Below are 19503 nucleotides of genomic sequence, written 5' to 3' on the forward strand. Positions count from 1 at the left end.
ACTATTTTAAAACATTTGCTATTTATATCTTCTTTCAATAATTTTTAACTTTTACTTGAAAAGTTACATTGAAGTAATTAAGATAGCTGTACATGGAACAGGTGGATGAAGAAATGATAGCAGTCAAAAGCGCTGTAAAAAGTATTTTATTTTTTATTTTTTAAAGATTTTATTTATTTATTTGACAGGGAGAGACACAGCGAAAGAGGGAACACAAGCAGGGGGAGTGGGAGAGGGAGAAGCAGGCCTCCCGCTGAGCAGGGAGCCTGATGTGGGCCTCGATCCCAGGACCCTGGGATCATAACCTGACCCAAAGGCAAATGCTTAATGACTGAGCCACCCAAGCACCCCTGTACAAAATATTTAAAAAATATATAGATTATTAAATACAAAATTTAACTTCAGGAATTTGCCCTAAGGAAACATGTAAAAAGATTAATCTAGCTGGATGGTCATGGTAGTTAACAACAATAAAGAAAAGCTGAAAACAATCTAACAAGAGACCAGATAAATGGAATCATTTAAGAAATGTACTGGGTACCAACTATGAGTGGGGTTTTAGAGATACAGTCATGAGCAAGATAATAAGGCCCTCCTTATTCATGAAGAGTTTTCTTTCTGGTGGGAGGAAACAAACAATACACATAGAAAAAGAATTTCAGGTTGTTCTATGAGGGAAGTAAACAGGGTGATAAGTCACAGAATAACCAGTGAGTAAAGGTGGGTTGGGAGAGCTAGTGCAGAAAGAGTGGTTAAGAAAAACTTTTTTGAGGAAGTAATATTAGAACTGGGTTCCAAAGGGTAAAATGGAACCAGCCCATAAAAAGCAAGAAAAGTGTATTCTAGGGAGAGAGAAAAATAATAAGGTCTGAGGCAGGAAAAAGCTTAGCATGTTCCAGGAACAAAAGAACTCCAAAGTGGTATGAAATGATTAGGTCAGAGAATTTAGCAAATATTGTAGGGCAGCCATGGTGCATTGCACAGGCTTTAAGAAAAAATGTAGACCATTGGAAAATCTAAGCACTGGATGGCCTTATCAGTTCAACTTTTAAAAAGATCACTCTGGCTCCTCTATGGAGAATGAATGGAAGCAGGCAGTTTAGTTAGGAGGCTATTGCAATGGCCAGTGTGAGAAGGCTAGGGACTTGGATGAAGATGGTGGCAACTGATGTATAAAGAAATGGACAGATTCTAATTATATTTTGGAAATACAGCAAACTGAAATTGCCGATGTACTGACTGTGAGGAATGTAGGAAGGGGAGAAATTAAGGATAACTCCTTAGATTTTGTTTTGAGCAACTGGGTGAATGGTATGCCATGTACAGCTGTGGGCAACTGGGAATGGAATAGATTTGTAGGGGATTGTTTTGAGTTAGATACATTAAGACCAAGATGCCTATTAAACATCAAAGTGGGGATCAAGTAAGAAGCTGAAAATGAGAGTCTGAAATAGATGGAGCAGGGTCTAGGCTAGAGATGTAAATCTGAAAGTCATCAGCTTACAGGTGGTAATTAAAACAAAGGACTGACTGAGACTATTCACAGAGAGAGAGAATTAAGAGTAGATAAAAAAGATAGAGGACTAAAGAATGAGCTCAGGTAGACATGGTAGAGTTTGGGATGAAGAGAAAGAGCCTGCAAAAGCAAGCTGAGGAGTGGCCAACATGGTAGGTAGAAAGCCAGGGAAGTGAAGTATCAAGGAAAACACAGAGGAACATACAACTGCTCCCCATTATTCCCAGATTCGGTGTTGGCAAATCTGCTTGCTCATTAAAGCTATTTTTAACTCCCAAATCAATACTCAGATGTTTTCATTGTTACTCATGGACATGTACAGAGTGTAAAAAATCTGAGTTGCCCAACAAAGATGTTCCCAGCTAAGGTTGAACAAGGCAACACTCTGCCTTCTTCTTGTTTCAGCTCTCACATCGTAAATAAGTGTCCTTTTTGTGGTATATGTAGTGCCACCTTTTCCTGACTTCTGTGTTTTTGTTTAATTTTTGATGATTCCACTGTTTAAAATGACTCTTAGGCGGCCTACTTAAGTGCTGTCTAGTATTCCTAAGTGTAAGAAAGCTGTGATGTATCCTATGGAGAAAATGTATGTGTTAGATAGGTGTCATTCGGGCATGAGTTACAGTGCTATTGACTATGAGTTCAATGTTAATGAATCAACAATATATATTAAGTAAGTTGTCTTTAAATGGAAATACACATAAAATGAGGATATGTGTTGAATGATGAAAATGTTGTGACCAGAGGCTCACAGGAACCTAACCCTGTATTTACCCTAGTAACAATGGTTTAATATTTGCTAATTTAGTATTCATGACAACTTAAATAAAACTATTGCAAATAATAAGAGCTGACTGTTTCCTAATGTTTACAATATTGTAAGAAGAAAATGGGTTATAAAAGCAAATCAAAAGAAGAAATGCAAGATCTGAACACTGAACTACAAAACACTGTTGGGAGAAATTAAAGAAGATCTAAATAAATAGAGAGGTAATCCATGTTCATGGATTGGAAGACTCAATGTTGTTAAGATGAAAATATCCTCAAATTGATGTATAGATTCAATACAATCCCTATCAAAAATCTCAGTAGACTTTTTGGCAGAAATTGGCAAGATGATCCTAAAACGTACATAGAAATGAACAGAACTCAGAAGAGCCAAGGTAATTTTTATGAAGAACAAAGTTGGAGGACTTATAATTCTTGATTTTATTTATTTATTTATTTATTTATTTTATTTATTTATTTATTTTCTAAAACTGCACTAATCAAGACAGTATAATACTAGCATAAGAATAGATATATCAATAAATGCAGCAACACTGAGAGAACAGAAACTAATCCTTATATTCAGACAAATGAATTTTAGCAAAGGTGCCAAGGCAAAGGAGAAAGGAGAATAGATAATTTTTTCAAGGAATAGTGCCAGGACAAATGGATATAGCCATATACAAAAAAGTTAGAACCTTATCTTATAACAGTCACAAAAATAAACTCAAAATGGACCATAGACCTAAGTGTAAAAGCTAAAATGTTCAAAGTCCCAGAAGAAAATGTAGGAGAAAATATTCATGATCTTGGTTTAGGCAAAGAATTCTTACATCCAAAGGTACAATTTCCATAAAAGAAAAACTTGGTAAACTGTACATCATCATCAAAACTTAAAACTATTGTGCCTCAAAAGAAACCTTTAATAAAATGAAAAGACTAGCTACAGACTAGAAGAAAGTATTTGCCAATCACACATACGACAAAGAACTTGTATCTAGAATAGAATTCTCATAATTCTCATAATTCTGTAATAAGACAAATGACACAATTAAAAAATAGGCAAAACATTTGAACATTTAACCAAAGAAAATATATGAATGCCTAAAAAGTAATGAAAAAAATGCTCATTATTAGTCACTGGAGAAATGCAAGTTAAAGTCACAATATGATACCACTCCATTATAATCACTACTATGATTATAATAAAAAAGACAGACAATAAACAAATGTTGACAAGGATATGGAGAAATTGGAACACTTACACATTGGTGAAAAAGCAAAATGGTGTAGCCACTGTGGAAAACAATTTGGCAGTTTCTTAAAAAGACAAACATAACTTACCATATGACCCAGCTATTCCACTGCTAGGTATCTACCCAAGAGAAATAAAAACATATGTGTACACAAAGACTTCTATATTGACATTCATAGAAGCATTATTTTTAAATAGCCAAAACCCAGAAACAATCCAAATATCCATCAACTAGTGAACAGATCAACACTACAGGTGTACCCCTGCAATGGATTACTACTAAGCAATAAAAAGGAATAAACTACTGACACATGTTACAACATGGATGAAACTCAAAAACATTATGCTAATAAATAAAAGAAGCCAGATACCCTACATATTATATGTTTCCATACACATGCAAAGTCCAGGCCATGGAAATTTTTAGAGATAGAAAACAGATAAGTGGTTGCCTGGGGGCTGGGTGTGGGAATGGGGATTGACTACAAAGGAGGGATCTCTGTAGAGTAATGGAAGTGCGCTAAAAAGGATTGTGGTGATGGTTGCACAACTCTGTCAGTTTACTAAAAATCATTGAATTGTACAGTTAAAACTGTTGAGTTTTATAAGTAAATTATGCCTCAATAAAGCTGTTAAAATCATATGAACAGTATAATTCCAATTATACTAAAATTATAAATGCATACTCATACATTTAAAAAAGTTGTAATAATATAAACCAAAACTAATGTTTATTATCTATTAGTGGCAGGATATTATAAGTGATTTAATTTTCTTTGTGCATTTTTATCTTTTTACACTATGTACAATAAAAATATTAAGCATTTAATCAGAAAAAGTAAATTTTTTACAGAAAAAATAATTTTTACAGAAGGCTTGTTACACTTTTTAAGAGACTATTCCTTAAAAACAAAGAAAACAACACATTCAATTTATTCCAAATGGAAGATACTATACTTATTAACTCCTCATTTATCCAGTGATCAGACTTCCAAACTACCTGGGACCCAGGAGAAGAAACCCCAGTATCCTAGAGCCCAGGTATTTTATTTTGTTTGTATCAGGAAATGAAACTACCTTCATAGTCTAAGTCTTCTCATTCAAAACTGCATGCAAATTAAGGTTGATTTTATGGCTTCATTTATTGAGCATTTATTTTGTGTTAAATATTATGTCAGGCCCTTGACATATCTGAGTATCATTGAATCTTCAGGAAGTATTAACATCTCATTTTACAGATGAAGAAACCAAAGCTTACAGAAGTTACTTAACAGCTTGTATAGTTAAAAAGTGGCAGAGCCCAAGATCTGAATCCTGAATCCGTGATCTGAATCCTGAACTTAAAATCTGAATAACTTTAGCAATATTTCTGAGGAAAAAAGGTTCTCAAGTAGATTTGGGAAACCCTGTATACCTAGCATCATTCCTCCTTGGAAACTGATAATATACATGAACATACCAAAAAATCAAAAAGTAGAGAAATTGTTTAATTTTGTTCAACTCTTTTGTTCAACTCAACTGTCTCAGACCAATTAACTATGAACATCCACCTCCTTTTACAATGTATCACCTATTAACAGTCCCATTGTACACAATCTGGGAATTATTCTAGGCCACTACTTGATGCCACTAATTGCTATCAGCCAATATCCGATTTTATCTTCTTCCTAAATAAGAGAACCTCCATTGTATTTGAAGTGGCAATACGCCCAGCTAAAATGGATGTGGTCATAGGACTAGTACAAAAACAGAGGGCGCCCAGCCCCTAACGGCTTTTGAGCCATATTTCATACTTAGACTACTTACTTTCAGATATTTATATGTGAGAGAAATAATTTCTATCATGGTTAAAGAACTATTACAAAGGATTTTACATTAAATGCAATTGAGCTAAATCTAACACAACCATGGATATAGTTCACCCCTTCATTTTCAAGTAGATTATGAAAGATATATCAGAAGCAGCAAAAGGGAGGGAACAAGTTGCTTAGAAGTTCATATGGAATTAATCAATTAACTCTTGAGGGAAGAGGAGGCATCATATTTACAGCAATAATCTTGGGACTATTTGGTCTTATGATTTGGATTCAATAAGAAAATATTCAATTATTTTCAGAATATTTGGTAAATAAAACAAGGATACAGGTTGAACATTAAAATGTTAAACTTACATAAAGCTATGAGTCATTGTCTTTGGAAAATAACGTAGGTGGAATAAAATTCTTTGTTTCCTGATGATTATAGCTGAAACAGGTATTACTTTATCCTCATCAAAAAAGAAGATATAAAGCAATGATTCCCAGAAATGTGTTCATCAAAACATTAGTTTCACAGGATGTTACCAGGTGTGTGGGGGGAAAATTGGGTCTTATAGTCAAATAGGTTTTAATAACTTGGGAGTATATGGAGTTTTACTATACTTATCTGTCCTGTATGTACCCAAGAGGAGGAAAACCAGTTTGACCACGGAATCTTTTTGTCTTCACGTATCCCAAATATTCCAAAACAGAACACCAGTTTGAGAAACAATAGCATAATAAATACTACAGTATAAATGTTAAGAATTTTTTGGTAAATTTTGTAACCTTCTAATAATTGTATACAGACATATCTTTTCATTTTATTCTCTCTTTTTAAAAGCTGTTCTTTAAATGGATGCTCCTATTTTTAAAAGTTCCAAACTTCTTTGTAAGAAACTCAAACTTCATGATTATATACCAGAACCCCAGTATGACATTGTAGGAACAGAATTTAGTAGAAGGCAATACACTGGATTTCAATCAGGAATTTTCAAAAGAACCAATATAAGGAAATTTTATGTAAAAGTTGCTAAAAACCAGAACTGTCTCTCAAAGAAAGTTGAGGCTGCAGCAAAGTACAACTGGAGAGGACGCCATTTACATTGCAAAGAATAGTACTGTACAATAAAATTTTCTGTGACGAAGCAAATGTTCCGTATCTGTGATATACAAGGTGGCACCAGCCAAATGTGGCTACTGAACACTTGAAATGTGACTGAGAATGAGGAACTAAATACTTAGGTTTTATTCAGTTTTAATTAATTCAAATTTAAGTAACCATATGTAGCTGTGGCTAACATACTGGACAGTGCAGGTCAAGAATTATGGCCCAGAGAGCAATGTGATCGGTGTCCCTTGGGTTGTGCAACATGCAGGCTTCACTTTTGGGAGAAAAATGAGGGATTACTTAGGTCTGTAGCAAAAGCTCTCACAATTTTAGTGAGACGCTACGGGAAGTCCAGTGAATATACTCAGTAAAGCAGCATCTAACAAACTTAACACATGACAAAGGAAACGATACTGTTTCATACATAAACTACAAAAACTGAATGTCCTTATAAATTATTTACTTCAGATTTTACAATTTTTAGTTTGAATACAACATTACCATAATAGTCTGAAAATTAGTCTTCAAAATTAGTCAATAAAACTTTATGTTTTAATTTTTAAAATTATATTATTATTTTTACTATTTGCTGCACATGACTTTTTGGTTTTTAAAGTTTATAGAAGTAGCATTTTTCTATAAGGCTTGTAAGGAAAATAATTTGAAAATAAGGAAAAACAAATCCTTTAGCCTTTAGGATATGTACCTTCAGTTCTAGAAGGCAAAATTGGCCTAAAAATGCAAATCCCAAAATGAATTTTCTATTGATGAAAATTCTGTCAAATACAACTTAAAGCATATGAACCTACATTACCTTTCAAATCAAAGAAAAAATTATGTATAGTTATATTTTATATATCTAATGAAAGGAAAGGTCTCATTTGCTTTAATCACTTATATGTGATATTAATAATGATCAAACCTCAGTTTTCTCCTTGTAAGTACTGAATAACGCAATATGCAATAAACATGATATTAACATTTTATTTGTACTTACTTAATCATATCTTCATTCAGTTTCTCTTGAGACTGAGTACAATTCTGGTAATTTGCTGTAAAACAGTGTTTTAAATTATGAAAACAATTAATTTATAATTGGCCACACTGTTTCATACATAGCCCTCCAAACCAAATATAATGCATTCTCAAGAAAATGGACTTAATATCTTAGATTTATAATAATATTAACTTTCTATTCTTTAAACTAAAATTTGAAATCGTTATCTCTGGTCTCAAAAAGAACTCCTGCAATGTGAAAAATTATAAGGAAATATTAACCATGTAGCTCATACCTGGAAAAAATTCATTAGGACAGCTCTGATTTCAGATAACAGTTGTGTAAGTAATAGTAATAGAACTCACCTTTCCTGATGAGATTATGCATTTAGAATTCAGTTTGAGGTACCCCAGGAAATAATTTAGAAAGTCCAAGAAAAGCAAGAACACATGTGACAGTTTTAGAAGTAACAGTCATAGCAAAAATTTAAGTGAAGCTCATTGAAATATGTTGGGTATAACAAGGACAGCAACATAATTAAACAGTATTTAAAATAATCTTTGGTTTATAAGTTTTATATGTAAACTTTTCTATATATCTTCTAGTAAAAAATATACCACACATTAATTATTATATCAAGGTCGTGATTTCACAAACAGCACAAAACAGTGGTCAATATCCACTATCATAATCTTCTTTCTTAAACCTCTATAATTAGCTTTTTTCCTAGATTTTTTTTTTTTTAAGATTTTATTTATTTGCGAGAGAGAATGAGAGAGAGAGAGCATGAGAGGGAGGAGGGTCAGAGGGAGAAACAGGCTCCCCGCTGAGCCGGGAGCCCGACGCGGGGCTCGATCCCGGGACTCCAGGATCATGACCTGAGCTGAAGGCAGTCGCTCAACCAACTGAGCCACCCAGGCGCCCTCCTAGATTTTTTATATATTTATTTTAGACAGAGAACGTGAGAATGAGCAGAGTGAGAGAGAGAATCTCAAGCAGACTCCATGCTCAGTGTAGAGCCTGATACGAGGCTTGATCTCACAACCCTGAGATCATGACCTGAGCCGAAATCAAGAGTTGGGTGCTTAACTGACTGAACTACCCAGGTACTCCAAAACCTCTATAATAAACATTTGAAATGAATTCCAGACATCTTGTCTATTCTTTTAGATAACCACAACATCACATATGATAACGTCTATGATCTTTATTTATATGCAAACAATAATTTTTCCCTTATTCCATTTATGGAATTATGGTAGGAAAAAATTTTAAAGCAGTTTATTCCATATATTAGAATTAACACAGAAGTACTAAACTCTAGTGGAAAGTTTTAATGAGATCAACTAAACTAATAAAGAGAATAAACATTGTTTCTAAAAATGAGACCTAAAAATCACATAAAAATGGCATATTCTCATTTTGGAGATTATATTAACAGAGGTAGTATGTGCAAAAGTTCAGTGCTGGCACAAAAATGGGCCATCAGTGAGCTATTATTCATATTTTCATTTGTAGGAGCAAATAACCCTCCTCTACATTCCTCCAGAAAATCAATGCTAAGACGAAGGTATATTATTTAATGTCCTCACTTCTCTTTAATAATATGTCATGATATACTAATAATATCAATGTATTTATTGAAACCTTTAACAAACCTCTTTACATGTTCACTGCATTTGACAGACTACATAATGAAATTCAAAAAACCTGGAGAAGCCTTAAACAAAATCAAAAATTAAAATTCAAAGCAGTATCAGTTGCTATGTACTGCCCATCCTATCTAAAGCTGGTAAGAGAATCAATTATAGAGTAGCTCTAACAAAAGGAATACTCCCAAGCCTATTGATTTAGGTTGCTAGGGTTTCTTTCCCCTCCTTCATTCACTCATTAATTTGGAGAGGGACAGTTGGCAGTCAATAAATATTTACTCAGTGAATTGGTGGCTCCATTTGTTTAATAAACAGAATAGCATCCTTAATTTACTATCATTAAAATATTAAAAATTAATAACTGTAGACAGGAGATCATCACATGAAAGGATCTAGAGGTGGAAGCGATGGTTTTATTCTGCTCAAACAAGACTAGTAGGACACTTGAAAGATTAGCTTTCAGGTGGAAAACAAGAGGATATAAATTAGTATTTAAAGTTAAATAGGACACAGAGGGGGTACAGTATAAAAAGCTAGGCTTATGTCTAAAAGTCCAGTTTTTCAAAAAAAATTTATTAAATTCAATTTAACATATAGTATATTATTATTTTCAGGGGTAGAATTTAGAGATTCATCAGTTGCATTTAACACCCAGTGCTCATTATATCAAGGGCCCTCCCTTAATGTCCATCACCCAGTTATCCCATCCCCCACCCACCTCCCCTCCAGCAACCCTCAGTTTCTATAGTTAAGAGTCTCTATGGGTTGTCTCCCTCTCTGTTTTTGTCTTATTTTATTTTTCCTTCCCTTCCCCTATGTTCATCTGTTTTGGTTCTTAAATTCCACATGAGTGAAATCAGATGTTATTTGTCTTTCTCTGACTGACTTATTTCACTTGGCATAATACCCTCTAGTTCCATCCATATCATTGCAAATGGCAAGATTCCATTCTTTTTTGATGGCTGAGTAATATTCCAGTGTGTGTGTGTGTGTGTGTGTGTGTGTGTGTGTGTGTGTATGCCACCTCTTTATCCATTCATCTGTTGCCGGACATCTGGGCTCTTTCCATAGTTTGGCTATTGTGGTCATTACTGCTATAAACACTGGGGTGCATGTACCCCTTCAAATCAGCACTTTTGTATCCTTTAGATAAATACCTAGTAGTGCAATTGCTGGGCTATAGGGTAGCTCTATTTTTAACTTTTTGAGGAACCTCCATACTGTTTTCCACAGTGGCTGCCCCAGCTTGCATTCCCACCAACAGTGTAAGAGGGCTCCAATTTCCTCCCCATTCTCGCCAACATCTGTTTCCTGAGTTGTTCGTTTTAGCTGTTCTGACCGGTGTGAGGTGGTATCTCATTATGGTTTTGACTTGTATTTCCCTGATGCTGAGTGATGTTGAGCATCTTTTCATGTGTCTGTTGGCCATCTGCATGTCTTTGGAGAAATGTCTATTCATGTCTTCTGCCCATTTCTTGACTGGATTTTTTGGTTTTTTTGGGTGTTGAGTTTGATAAGTTCTTTATAGATTTTAGATACCAGCCCTTTATCAGATATGTATGTCACTTTTGAGTATCCTCTCCCATTCTGTAGGTTGCTTTTTAGTTTTGTTGATTGTTTCCTTTGCTGTGCAAAAGCTTTTTATCTTGATGAAGTCCCAATAGTTCATTTTTGCTTTTGTTTTCCTTGCTTCTGGAGACATGTCTAGCAAGAAGTTGCTGCGGCTGAGGTCAAAGTGGTTGCTGCCTGTATTCTCCTCTAGGATTTTGATGGATTCCAGTCTCACATTTAGGTCTTTCATCCATTTTGAGTTTATTTTCATGTATGATGTAAGAAAGTGGTCCAGTTTCATTCTCCTGCATGTGGCTGTCCAATTTTCCCAACACCATTTGTTGGAGAGACTGTCTTTTTTCCATTGGACATTCTTTCCTGCTTTGTTGAAGATTAGTTGACCACAGAGTTGAGGGTCCATTTCTAGGTTCTCTATTCTGTTGCACTGATCTATGCATCTGTTTTTGTGCCAGTGCCATACTGTCTTGATGATTAACAGCTTTGTAATATAGCTTGAAGTCTGCAAATGTGATGCCTCCAGGTTTGGTTTTCTTTTTTTAACATTCCTCTGGCTATTTGGGGTCTTTTCTGGTTCCATACAGATTTTAGGATTGTTTGTTCCAGGTTTGTGAAAAATGCTGGTGGTATTTTGATAGGGATTGCACTGAATGTGTAAATTACTTCGGGTAGCATAGACGTTTGAATAATATTTGTTCCTCCAATCCATGAGCATGGAATATTTTTCCATTTGTGTCTTTCTCAATTTCTTTCATAAATGTTCTATAGCTTTTAGAGTACAGATCTTTTACCTCTTTGGTTAGGTTTATTCCTAGGTATCTTATGGTTTTTGGTGCAATTGTAAACGGGATTGATTCCTTGATTTCTTTCTGCTGCTTCATTGTTAGTGTATAGAAATGCAACAGACTTCGTGCATTGATTTTATATCCTGTGATTTTGCTGAATTCCTTTATCAGTTCTAGAAATTTTTTGGTGGAGTCTTTCAGGTTTTCTACATAGAGTATCATGTCATCTGCGAAGAGTGAAAGTTTGACTTCTTTGCTGATTTGGATGATTTTTATTTTTTTTGTTGTCTGATTGCTGGGGCTAGGACTTCCAGTACTATGTTGAACAACAGTGGTGAGAGTGGACCATCCCAAGACAGTCCAGGTTTTAATGACACATTTATCTCTGATATAATAAATAGTTATAAGGATGCTTTCTACTGTGTAATTTGTAGAAAAACATATAAAATCAGGGAATTACTAATATTTATAATATCCATCATATAAAAAAGACTATGGATACTCAGTATGTCAGTGCATAGAATTGCTGGATTTACACCTAAAGAATGTTACCTTTGGGCGCCTGGGTGGCTCAGTTGGTTAAGCGACTGCCTTCAGCTCAGGTCATGATCCCGGAGTCCTGGGATCGAGTCCCGCATCGGGCTCCCGGCTCGGCGGGGAGCCTGCTTCTCCCTCTGACCCTATCCCCTCTCATGCTGTTGTTTCTCTCTCTCTCTCTCAAATAAATAAATAAATAAATAAAATCTTAAAAAAAAAAAAAAAAAGAATGTTACCTTTAAGGACATGACCCTGAAATAGGATATTAAAAAGGTAATGATATATGAAGCACATCTATAATTATGGGAAGACAGAACCCCCTTTTTCCCCCACACCCATTAGATTTCCCTCCTATCTTTTTTCAGGATTTTTACCATAATTTTATTCATGTTCATTTTGGCTTCCCTGCTGCATTATGTTCTACAATGCCATGCATGTCCATATACTATTAATGAAACTCTAAGCAGCTGAGAGATTTTGTCATTCTTGGCCTCTCCTTTTTAAAGGGTGAACTATAGATTAGGGCCCTGGAATGGCCCAAGCCTTTGGTTAAATCATGATATAATCACCACTTCTGATGAAAATTATTTAATTTCCTAGAGAGAGAAGTTGAGGTACACTCAGTCTCAGATGATTTTTATATACCATGAGCAGTTCACTCCTGAGTCTCTAGCCTGCTGGTCCACCCTGCAGATTTTGGACATGTCAGCTTCCATAATGGCATGAACCAATTCCTTAAGATAAATTTCTTTCTCTCTGTCTCTATCTCTATATTTACACACACACACACACACTCACATCTTATTGATTCTGTTTCTTTGACAAATGCTAATACACATTTTGGTTCTTTAGTCCCTGGATATATAGAAGAATAAATGATTTATATACATATTATGTAGAGACTGTGTGATAATACAAAAATCTGTATTATGAGCTGTTTTATTTAATGCTTTTGCGTCCCCAGAAATAGAGAAGTAAATACTGAACTCACTTGTATTGGTTTTGCCTAGACATCCACCAATAAGGTCATCACTCATTTCTCCTAAAATCAGTGACATTAGAGGAAGACAGGCTCCATTTACTAGTGACGCCAGTAATCCCAAGATCATGAGTGTGATGTCCAGTCCATCAGCAAAGCGGAACTGAGGGAAAAAAAAACATGGTGGCATTATAGCTACAAAAAACAAAACCAAAATGAACCTACAGTTTTTGCCATTAAGTAAATGTTATTTTATAAATTAAGAAACTAAATAAACGTATAAAATCATGGAAAAGTATTTGTAAATAAAGTAAAAAAAAAAATCCCTGATCTTAAAGATTTACAATGTATTTTGAAGAAGTGTTGAAAAATATAAAGTAGCAAAATCAGTACAAATTATACATCTGTGACAACATCTGTGACACAGGTCAGATCAGATGTGTGTATGAATCAGAATCTTCCTTCCATTTGGTTGATTCTGGAATAAATTAATATATTTTAAAACATTGCATTGACAGTATCTTGACTTATGGACAGCTGAACTTCAAACTCTCAATTCCTTAGGCTTATCAGCATCATAGCAATGATACAACTAAGTGCAGTGAACAGTAACCATGTGGTAAAAATTAGTTCATCAATGTAATAAATTATATTTTTTATATTATTTTAAATTCTTTGGATTTTTTTCTACCCAGGACAACATCTATTCTTTAAATAGGGGTCTATAATAATTTGTAAGGCTGTTGAGAATAAGAAAGAAAGAACTGAAAGCCAAATACTGATTGCTTTATATTCTATTCTATAGCAGATCCCAACAATGCTATTCCAAAACAAAAACATGAACAAAACTCGAAAATGTGGATTATTTATCTTACTGAGAAGTCAAGACAAAATGTATAATGGTACTGAAATGAAATTAGATTTGTATAACAGCAAGAGGAACTTAGTACATATTTTATGAGTGGAGACTGAAAAAAAATTTTTCACTTATTCATGTGATTGCTCATAAATATTTATGGAGTAACTACCAGAGTGTTGTACTTGATACTACAGATGATAAGAGGGTATCTGATTCTCCACCACCTTCCCCCAGAATAGTGTGTTATCTCCTTGATAAAGTTTGTCATGTTCTGCTACGTCCCATGTTTTTTAAAATTTGACTTCTGAAAAAGCAGTTACTGTTCCATGTGAATTTCTAATGACACTGACAGCCAGGCTGACACAGAGATTAGAGTAGGTAGAGGAGTTGTTTTGGAAACACATTCCTGAAAATGTTCCTTGAACATAATCCTAAAGAAATGTGCTCATATACTTTTTTATGTATAGGTTTTACAAAATATTTAGATAATTATTTTTTTTATTTCAAAAGAATTTATACACTTTAAAAATAACAAAGCAACTTACATCAATGTATTCTCATTAGAAAATACTGAAATATAAGCATAAAATAGTAAAAGTCACTCACAATTTTTCACCACTTAGAAATAGCCTCTGATAACATTTATGCATCACATACACATATACACTTTTTTTTGTTTTTTGCAAAATTGGGATCATTGTATAAATACTGTGTTTCTTTTCTTATCCCTATTATGGGAATGTTGGGTTGATTATATTTTTTCTTATTGGAGATAATATATATATATATATATATATATATATATATATTTTTTTTTTTTTTTAAGATTTTATTTATTTGAGAGAGAGAGACATAGCCAGAGCAGGAACACAAGCAGGGGAAGTGGGAGAGGGAGAAGCAGGCTTCCCGTGGAGCAGGGAGCCCGATGTGGGGCTCGATCCCAGGATCCTGGGATTATGACCTGAGCCGAAGGCAGATGCTTAACGACTGAGCCACCCAAGCGCCCCTGGAGATAATATTTTGATTAATTTTTAAATTTCCCTTTACCCCCCAATAGATGTAAACTATCAATCATTTTATGCACTACTGACAATTCCCTAAAATTTTTGGATACACATACTTTCTAACTGATTTCACTTACTATCTCAATAGGTCCAACAACTTGTTTTCCTACTTTGGGTAGTTCTTGTGGTTTTCTGGAAAATAAATGTTGAAGATGGAAAGGTTACAATATGAACATAATTTGCAAAATTTTCCAGTTAAAATTGTTCTGAAATACCAAATTTTACTCTTGATAGCAAATCTGCATCAACACTGAAATTTTAAAAACACACTTACTGATACACAGTACAAAGACTTTTATTATAATCAATGGGAAAGTAAGTTGAAACTGGCTGTCTCTACATTAGTTAGACTAACAAATGAAGGCATGCCTCTGAAGTAGAATTTTTTCAATTGTGGTAAAATACATATAACATAGAATTCACCATCTTAACTAATTTTAAGTGTATAATTCATTAGTATTAAGTACATTTATATTGTGCTACCATCACCACCATCCATCCACAGAACTTTTCATCTTGAAAAACTGGCTCTGTACCCATTAAACAGTAATCCTCCTTCTCTCTTGCCTTCAGCTTCAGGCAACTATCGTTCTATTTTTCTATCCCTGTGAATCTGCCTACCTTAGGTGCCTCATGTAAGTGGAACCATATAGTATTTTGTTCTTTTCTGTTGGGTATGTTTCCCTTAGCATAGGATCTTCAATGTTCAGCTCTGTTGCAGGGCATGTCAGACGTTTTCTCCTTTTTAAGGCTGATTATTATTCCACTGTATGTGTATACCACGTTTTGTTCATCCATCCATCCATTCATCAGTCAATGAACACTTCAGAGTGTTTCCACTTTTTGGCTACTGTGAATAATGCTGCTATTAATATGGGTATACAAATATCTTTTCAAGTCCCTGCTTTCAATTACTTTGGGTATATAACCAAGAGTGGAATTGTCAGATCACATGTGATTTTCTAATGACACTGACAGCCTTGATAAATTCATTTTTAATTTTTTGAGGAACCATCATACTGTTTTCCATAGTAGCTGCACCATGTCACATTCCTATCAACCATACACATGGTTTCTCTACATCCTCACGACCACTTGCTATTTTCTATTTTATTTTAATAGCATCCACCTTAATGGGTATAAGGTGGTGGATTAGAATTTTTAAGCTTTTCTAACAAATTGCTCAAGAGCAACTGTAAGCTTTAAATGAAAGAAGTCCTAGGAAGTATACATTAAGTATACTGTGAATTTTGTCCCCCACTGAAAATTTCATTTCTTAGCTAACATTTCAAGAAAGTCCAGATGAAAACTGTAAATTGTATTCATTGATTTCAGGGAAATCTGTCAATTAAATACACACACACACACACACACACACAAAAGATTCTTTTTTGTTTGTATTTTGTTATCCTTATATCTTATGGGTATACATTTTTTTAAAAAAATTTATTTAAATTCAATTTAGTTAACATATAGTGTATTATTAGTTTCAAGAATAGAATTCAGTGATTCATCAGTTGTATATAACACCCAGTGCTCATTGCATCAAGGGTCCTCCCTTAATGCCCATCACATAGTTACCCCCCCACCTCCCCTCCAGCAACCCTGTTTGTTTCCTATAGTTAAGAGTATCTATGGGTTGTCTCCCTCTCTGTTTTTGTCTTATTTTATTTTTCCTTCCCTTCCCCTATGTTCATCTGTTTTGGTTCTTAAATTCCACATGAGTGAAATCAGATGTTTTTGTCTTTCTCTGACTGACTTACTTCACTTGGCATAATACCCTCTAGTTCCATCCACGTCATTGCAAATGGCAAGATTTCATCCTTTTGATGGCTGAGTAATATTCCTGTGTGTGTGTGTGTGTGTATATATATATATATATATACATGTATATATATACACACACACACACAATACACACACACACACATATAATGACTGGAGGTCATCAGATTAAGTTTTCTAAAAAAGACATCACAGAAAGATGAACTTCTGACTCTTCTCTCCAGCTTTATAACATATTGTTATAACATATTGTTCTGTCAGGTTTGATAAATAACAAGTCACTTAATTTTATTCCCTCTGAGGTTAATTACTTAAGTACTGGGCCAATATGCTCTGAGATGTTCCATAGATGACAACAAGTGCTTTAAGATTGTATAGCCCTTACATTATCCCAAATGCTGATTTTAAAGTTTTTTATTTTATTATTTAAGTAACCTCTACACCTGTTGTGGCACTTGAACTCATGACCCCTGAGATCAAGAGTCACATGCTCTTCTGACTGAGCCAGCCATGTGTCCCTCAAATGCTGATTTTAAAAAGTAAGACTCAGTATGCTCTCTTTTGATAAATTTTGTTTCAGAGAAACATTTCTGTCACCCATTGACCTTCATGAAAAGCCTTTGAAGGAGGGTTCACATAGTCTTTTGAAAGTCTCTCTTCTATCAAAGTTGAGAGTAGAGACGAGTACATGGGCAGATACAGTGGGAACTCCCTTTCTGGCTATTTGCAGCCCTGTATTAATGAAACAGGCGATCAAAAGGGGTCTCTTGAATTTTACAGTTTATATATCTACATATAACACAATTATTATGGTAAAAGTGAAACTAAAATAGACTTTAAGCCATTTCAATTTTAAATTTATAAATTAATGGATTATAGGTATAGAAAAATTTTTAACACACACACATACATATACACACAGATATGCATTTAGTGAAAAAATAATCAGAATCCAGTATTTTCTTTCATTAACTGTACCACATGGATTAAGTTTCCATAGAGAATTGAATTGAAAATATTCAGGTATTTCTCCCCTTATATTGGTAAGGTACAAGAAATTCAGAAGAGAGATCTGAAGAACTAAAAGTACTAAATCAATAAATCCTAGTTATTACACTTTCTAAAGTTACTATTAAGCCAGTTGTAACAGTGATTAAGAGGAGGTCCATAAAAATGCAAATAGCACTGTTATTTTTGGAAAAAAATGATAAACATTTTTGTTACAGCTTTGAAAAGGATAGGTATATTTGAAGTTGCAAACCATTTTTTGTGGAACTTAGGCAAAGCTTACCCATTTCTCTGATAATTTTCTTGCATCTCTTCATCTCTTTCAGAATTTGCCATCATATTTACAATTCAATTCTTCTGAAATATTAAGAAATATATTATGACTGTGTAAAATGTCATCATTTAGTTGATATAAAGCATTCTTTACATTCCCTAAGAGCTTCTGAAAAAGTATGCCACTGAGTTCCATCTTGTCTTTATACTCTGCACCCCACATGAAGTTTCTGGTTAGGAAGCTCATTTTTTTTTCAGATGTTATCATTGAATAATGAATAAATAATTTTGTTGCTTCATTCTGGGCTTAGATTTGGAGCTAATAAAAATTCTAGAAATGCGGGGCGCCTGGGTGGCTCAGTCGTTAAGCGTCTGCCTTCGGCTCAGGTCATGATCCCAGGGTCCTGGGATCGAGCCCCGCATCAGGTTCCCTGCTCGGCGGGAAGCCTGCTTCTCCCTCTTCCATTACCCCCTGCTTGTGTTCCCTCTCTCACTGTCTCTCTCTCTCTGTCAAAATAAATAAATAAAATCTTAAAAAAAAAAAATTCTAGAAATGAAATAAAAGGAAAGCCAGATTCTATGGACAATGCATGTTTTTTCAGGACACTGGATTTTAGTCCTATTCTGCCACTGATTTGGTTGTAATTGATGAAACTTTTAAACTTCTCATGTTTAGTTTTCTCTATAAAAAGTTGATGCAATAGTTTCTGCTAGTCAGCAGTTTGTGCGAGTAGGGTTTTCTAATTTACCAAGTATAAGCAAGTTAGAGCTTCTATCATGTATAAATAGCTGTCAAAAAATTAGAATATTTTGAAAACTCATTGATCATTAAAATTATATTAAGAATAATTTATTCTTCCTTTGGATGACACTTCAGAATTCTAGCCTGTCTTAAGATTGCAATTATGTACATAAATTTTCATTTCATTGCAAATGTAAAGATATTTTTACTTAATCTCATTTGTTAGGCAATATAACATATTACTGATATTGAGATGATTATAAGTAATATGGATTTAAACTCTAGTGTGTAATTACTGATTAATGAAATACTACCCAAGTATCCAAAAAAAAAAAACACCAAAAAACCAAACAGTACACTTTTAAATGGTAAGCTTCTCCATGAAGGAATGAATCTCAATGGGTCAGTTTTTAGTGGCTGAGAAATAAAGCATGATATGAATACATTGGCATATTATTTCCTTTTCAATAATCAGTGGTCATAACTTTATATATATAAGAAATCTTTACAATTGCTATACTGACTTTACATTATCTCCAGTTATTTGGCATATGTGTAAGGAAAGTAATAAAATAGACTCTACTGATCATTTGCATTTTATAGAAATTAACAATTATGTAATAAAACTCACAAATTCATAAAAAGAAATCAAAACAATTATGACTTACCTCAGTCAGTGCATGGAATGTTCATCTACACCAAAATCATGTGTGGTTTCTCTCCTCAACAAATAACTAACTGTACTTTCACGCTGTGCTTTACCGAGCTTATTTTCTGACCATGCTGTAATATCAGATTACAACAATG

At 34.1% G+C, this 19503-nt stretch overlaps 1 protein-coding gene across 1 annotated transcript in view; it reads right to left on the reverse strand.

Moving 5' to 3' along the window:
* The window catches only part of ABCB5 (ATP binding cassette subfamily B member 5), a 115664-nt gene extending 97647 nt beyond the window's left edge, over positions 1-18017 (reverse strand). Inside the window, exons 1-4 of the mRNA XM_045865130.2 lie at positions 17965-18017; positions 14966-15020; positions 12978-13128; positions 7444-7498 (exon numbers count right to left, since the gene is read on the reverse strand). Of these exons, the coding sequence (XP_045721086.1) occupies positions 7444-7498; positions 12978-13128; positions 14966-15020; positions 17965-18017 (314 nt within the window). The remainder of the gene's footprint in view (positions 1-7443; positions 7499-12977; positions 13129-14965; positions 15021-17964) is intronic.
* Between the last annotated feature and the right edge of the window lie 1486 nt (positions 18018-19503).

This window comes from Mirounga angustirostris, unplaced genomic scaffold, assembly GCF_029215605.1.
Source record: "Mirounga angustirostris isolate CCGP_5_RB_7025 unplaced genomic scaffold, mMirAng1.0.hap1 SCAF_12, whole genome shotgun sequence".
Classification (NCBI taxonomy): Eukaryota; Metazoa; Chordata; class Mammalia; order Carnivora; family Phocidae; genus Mirounga; species Mirounga angustirostris.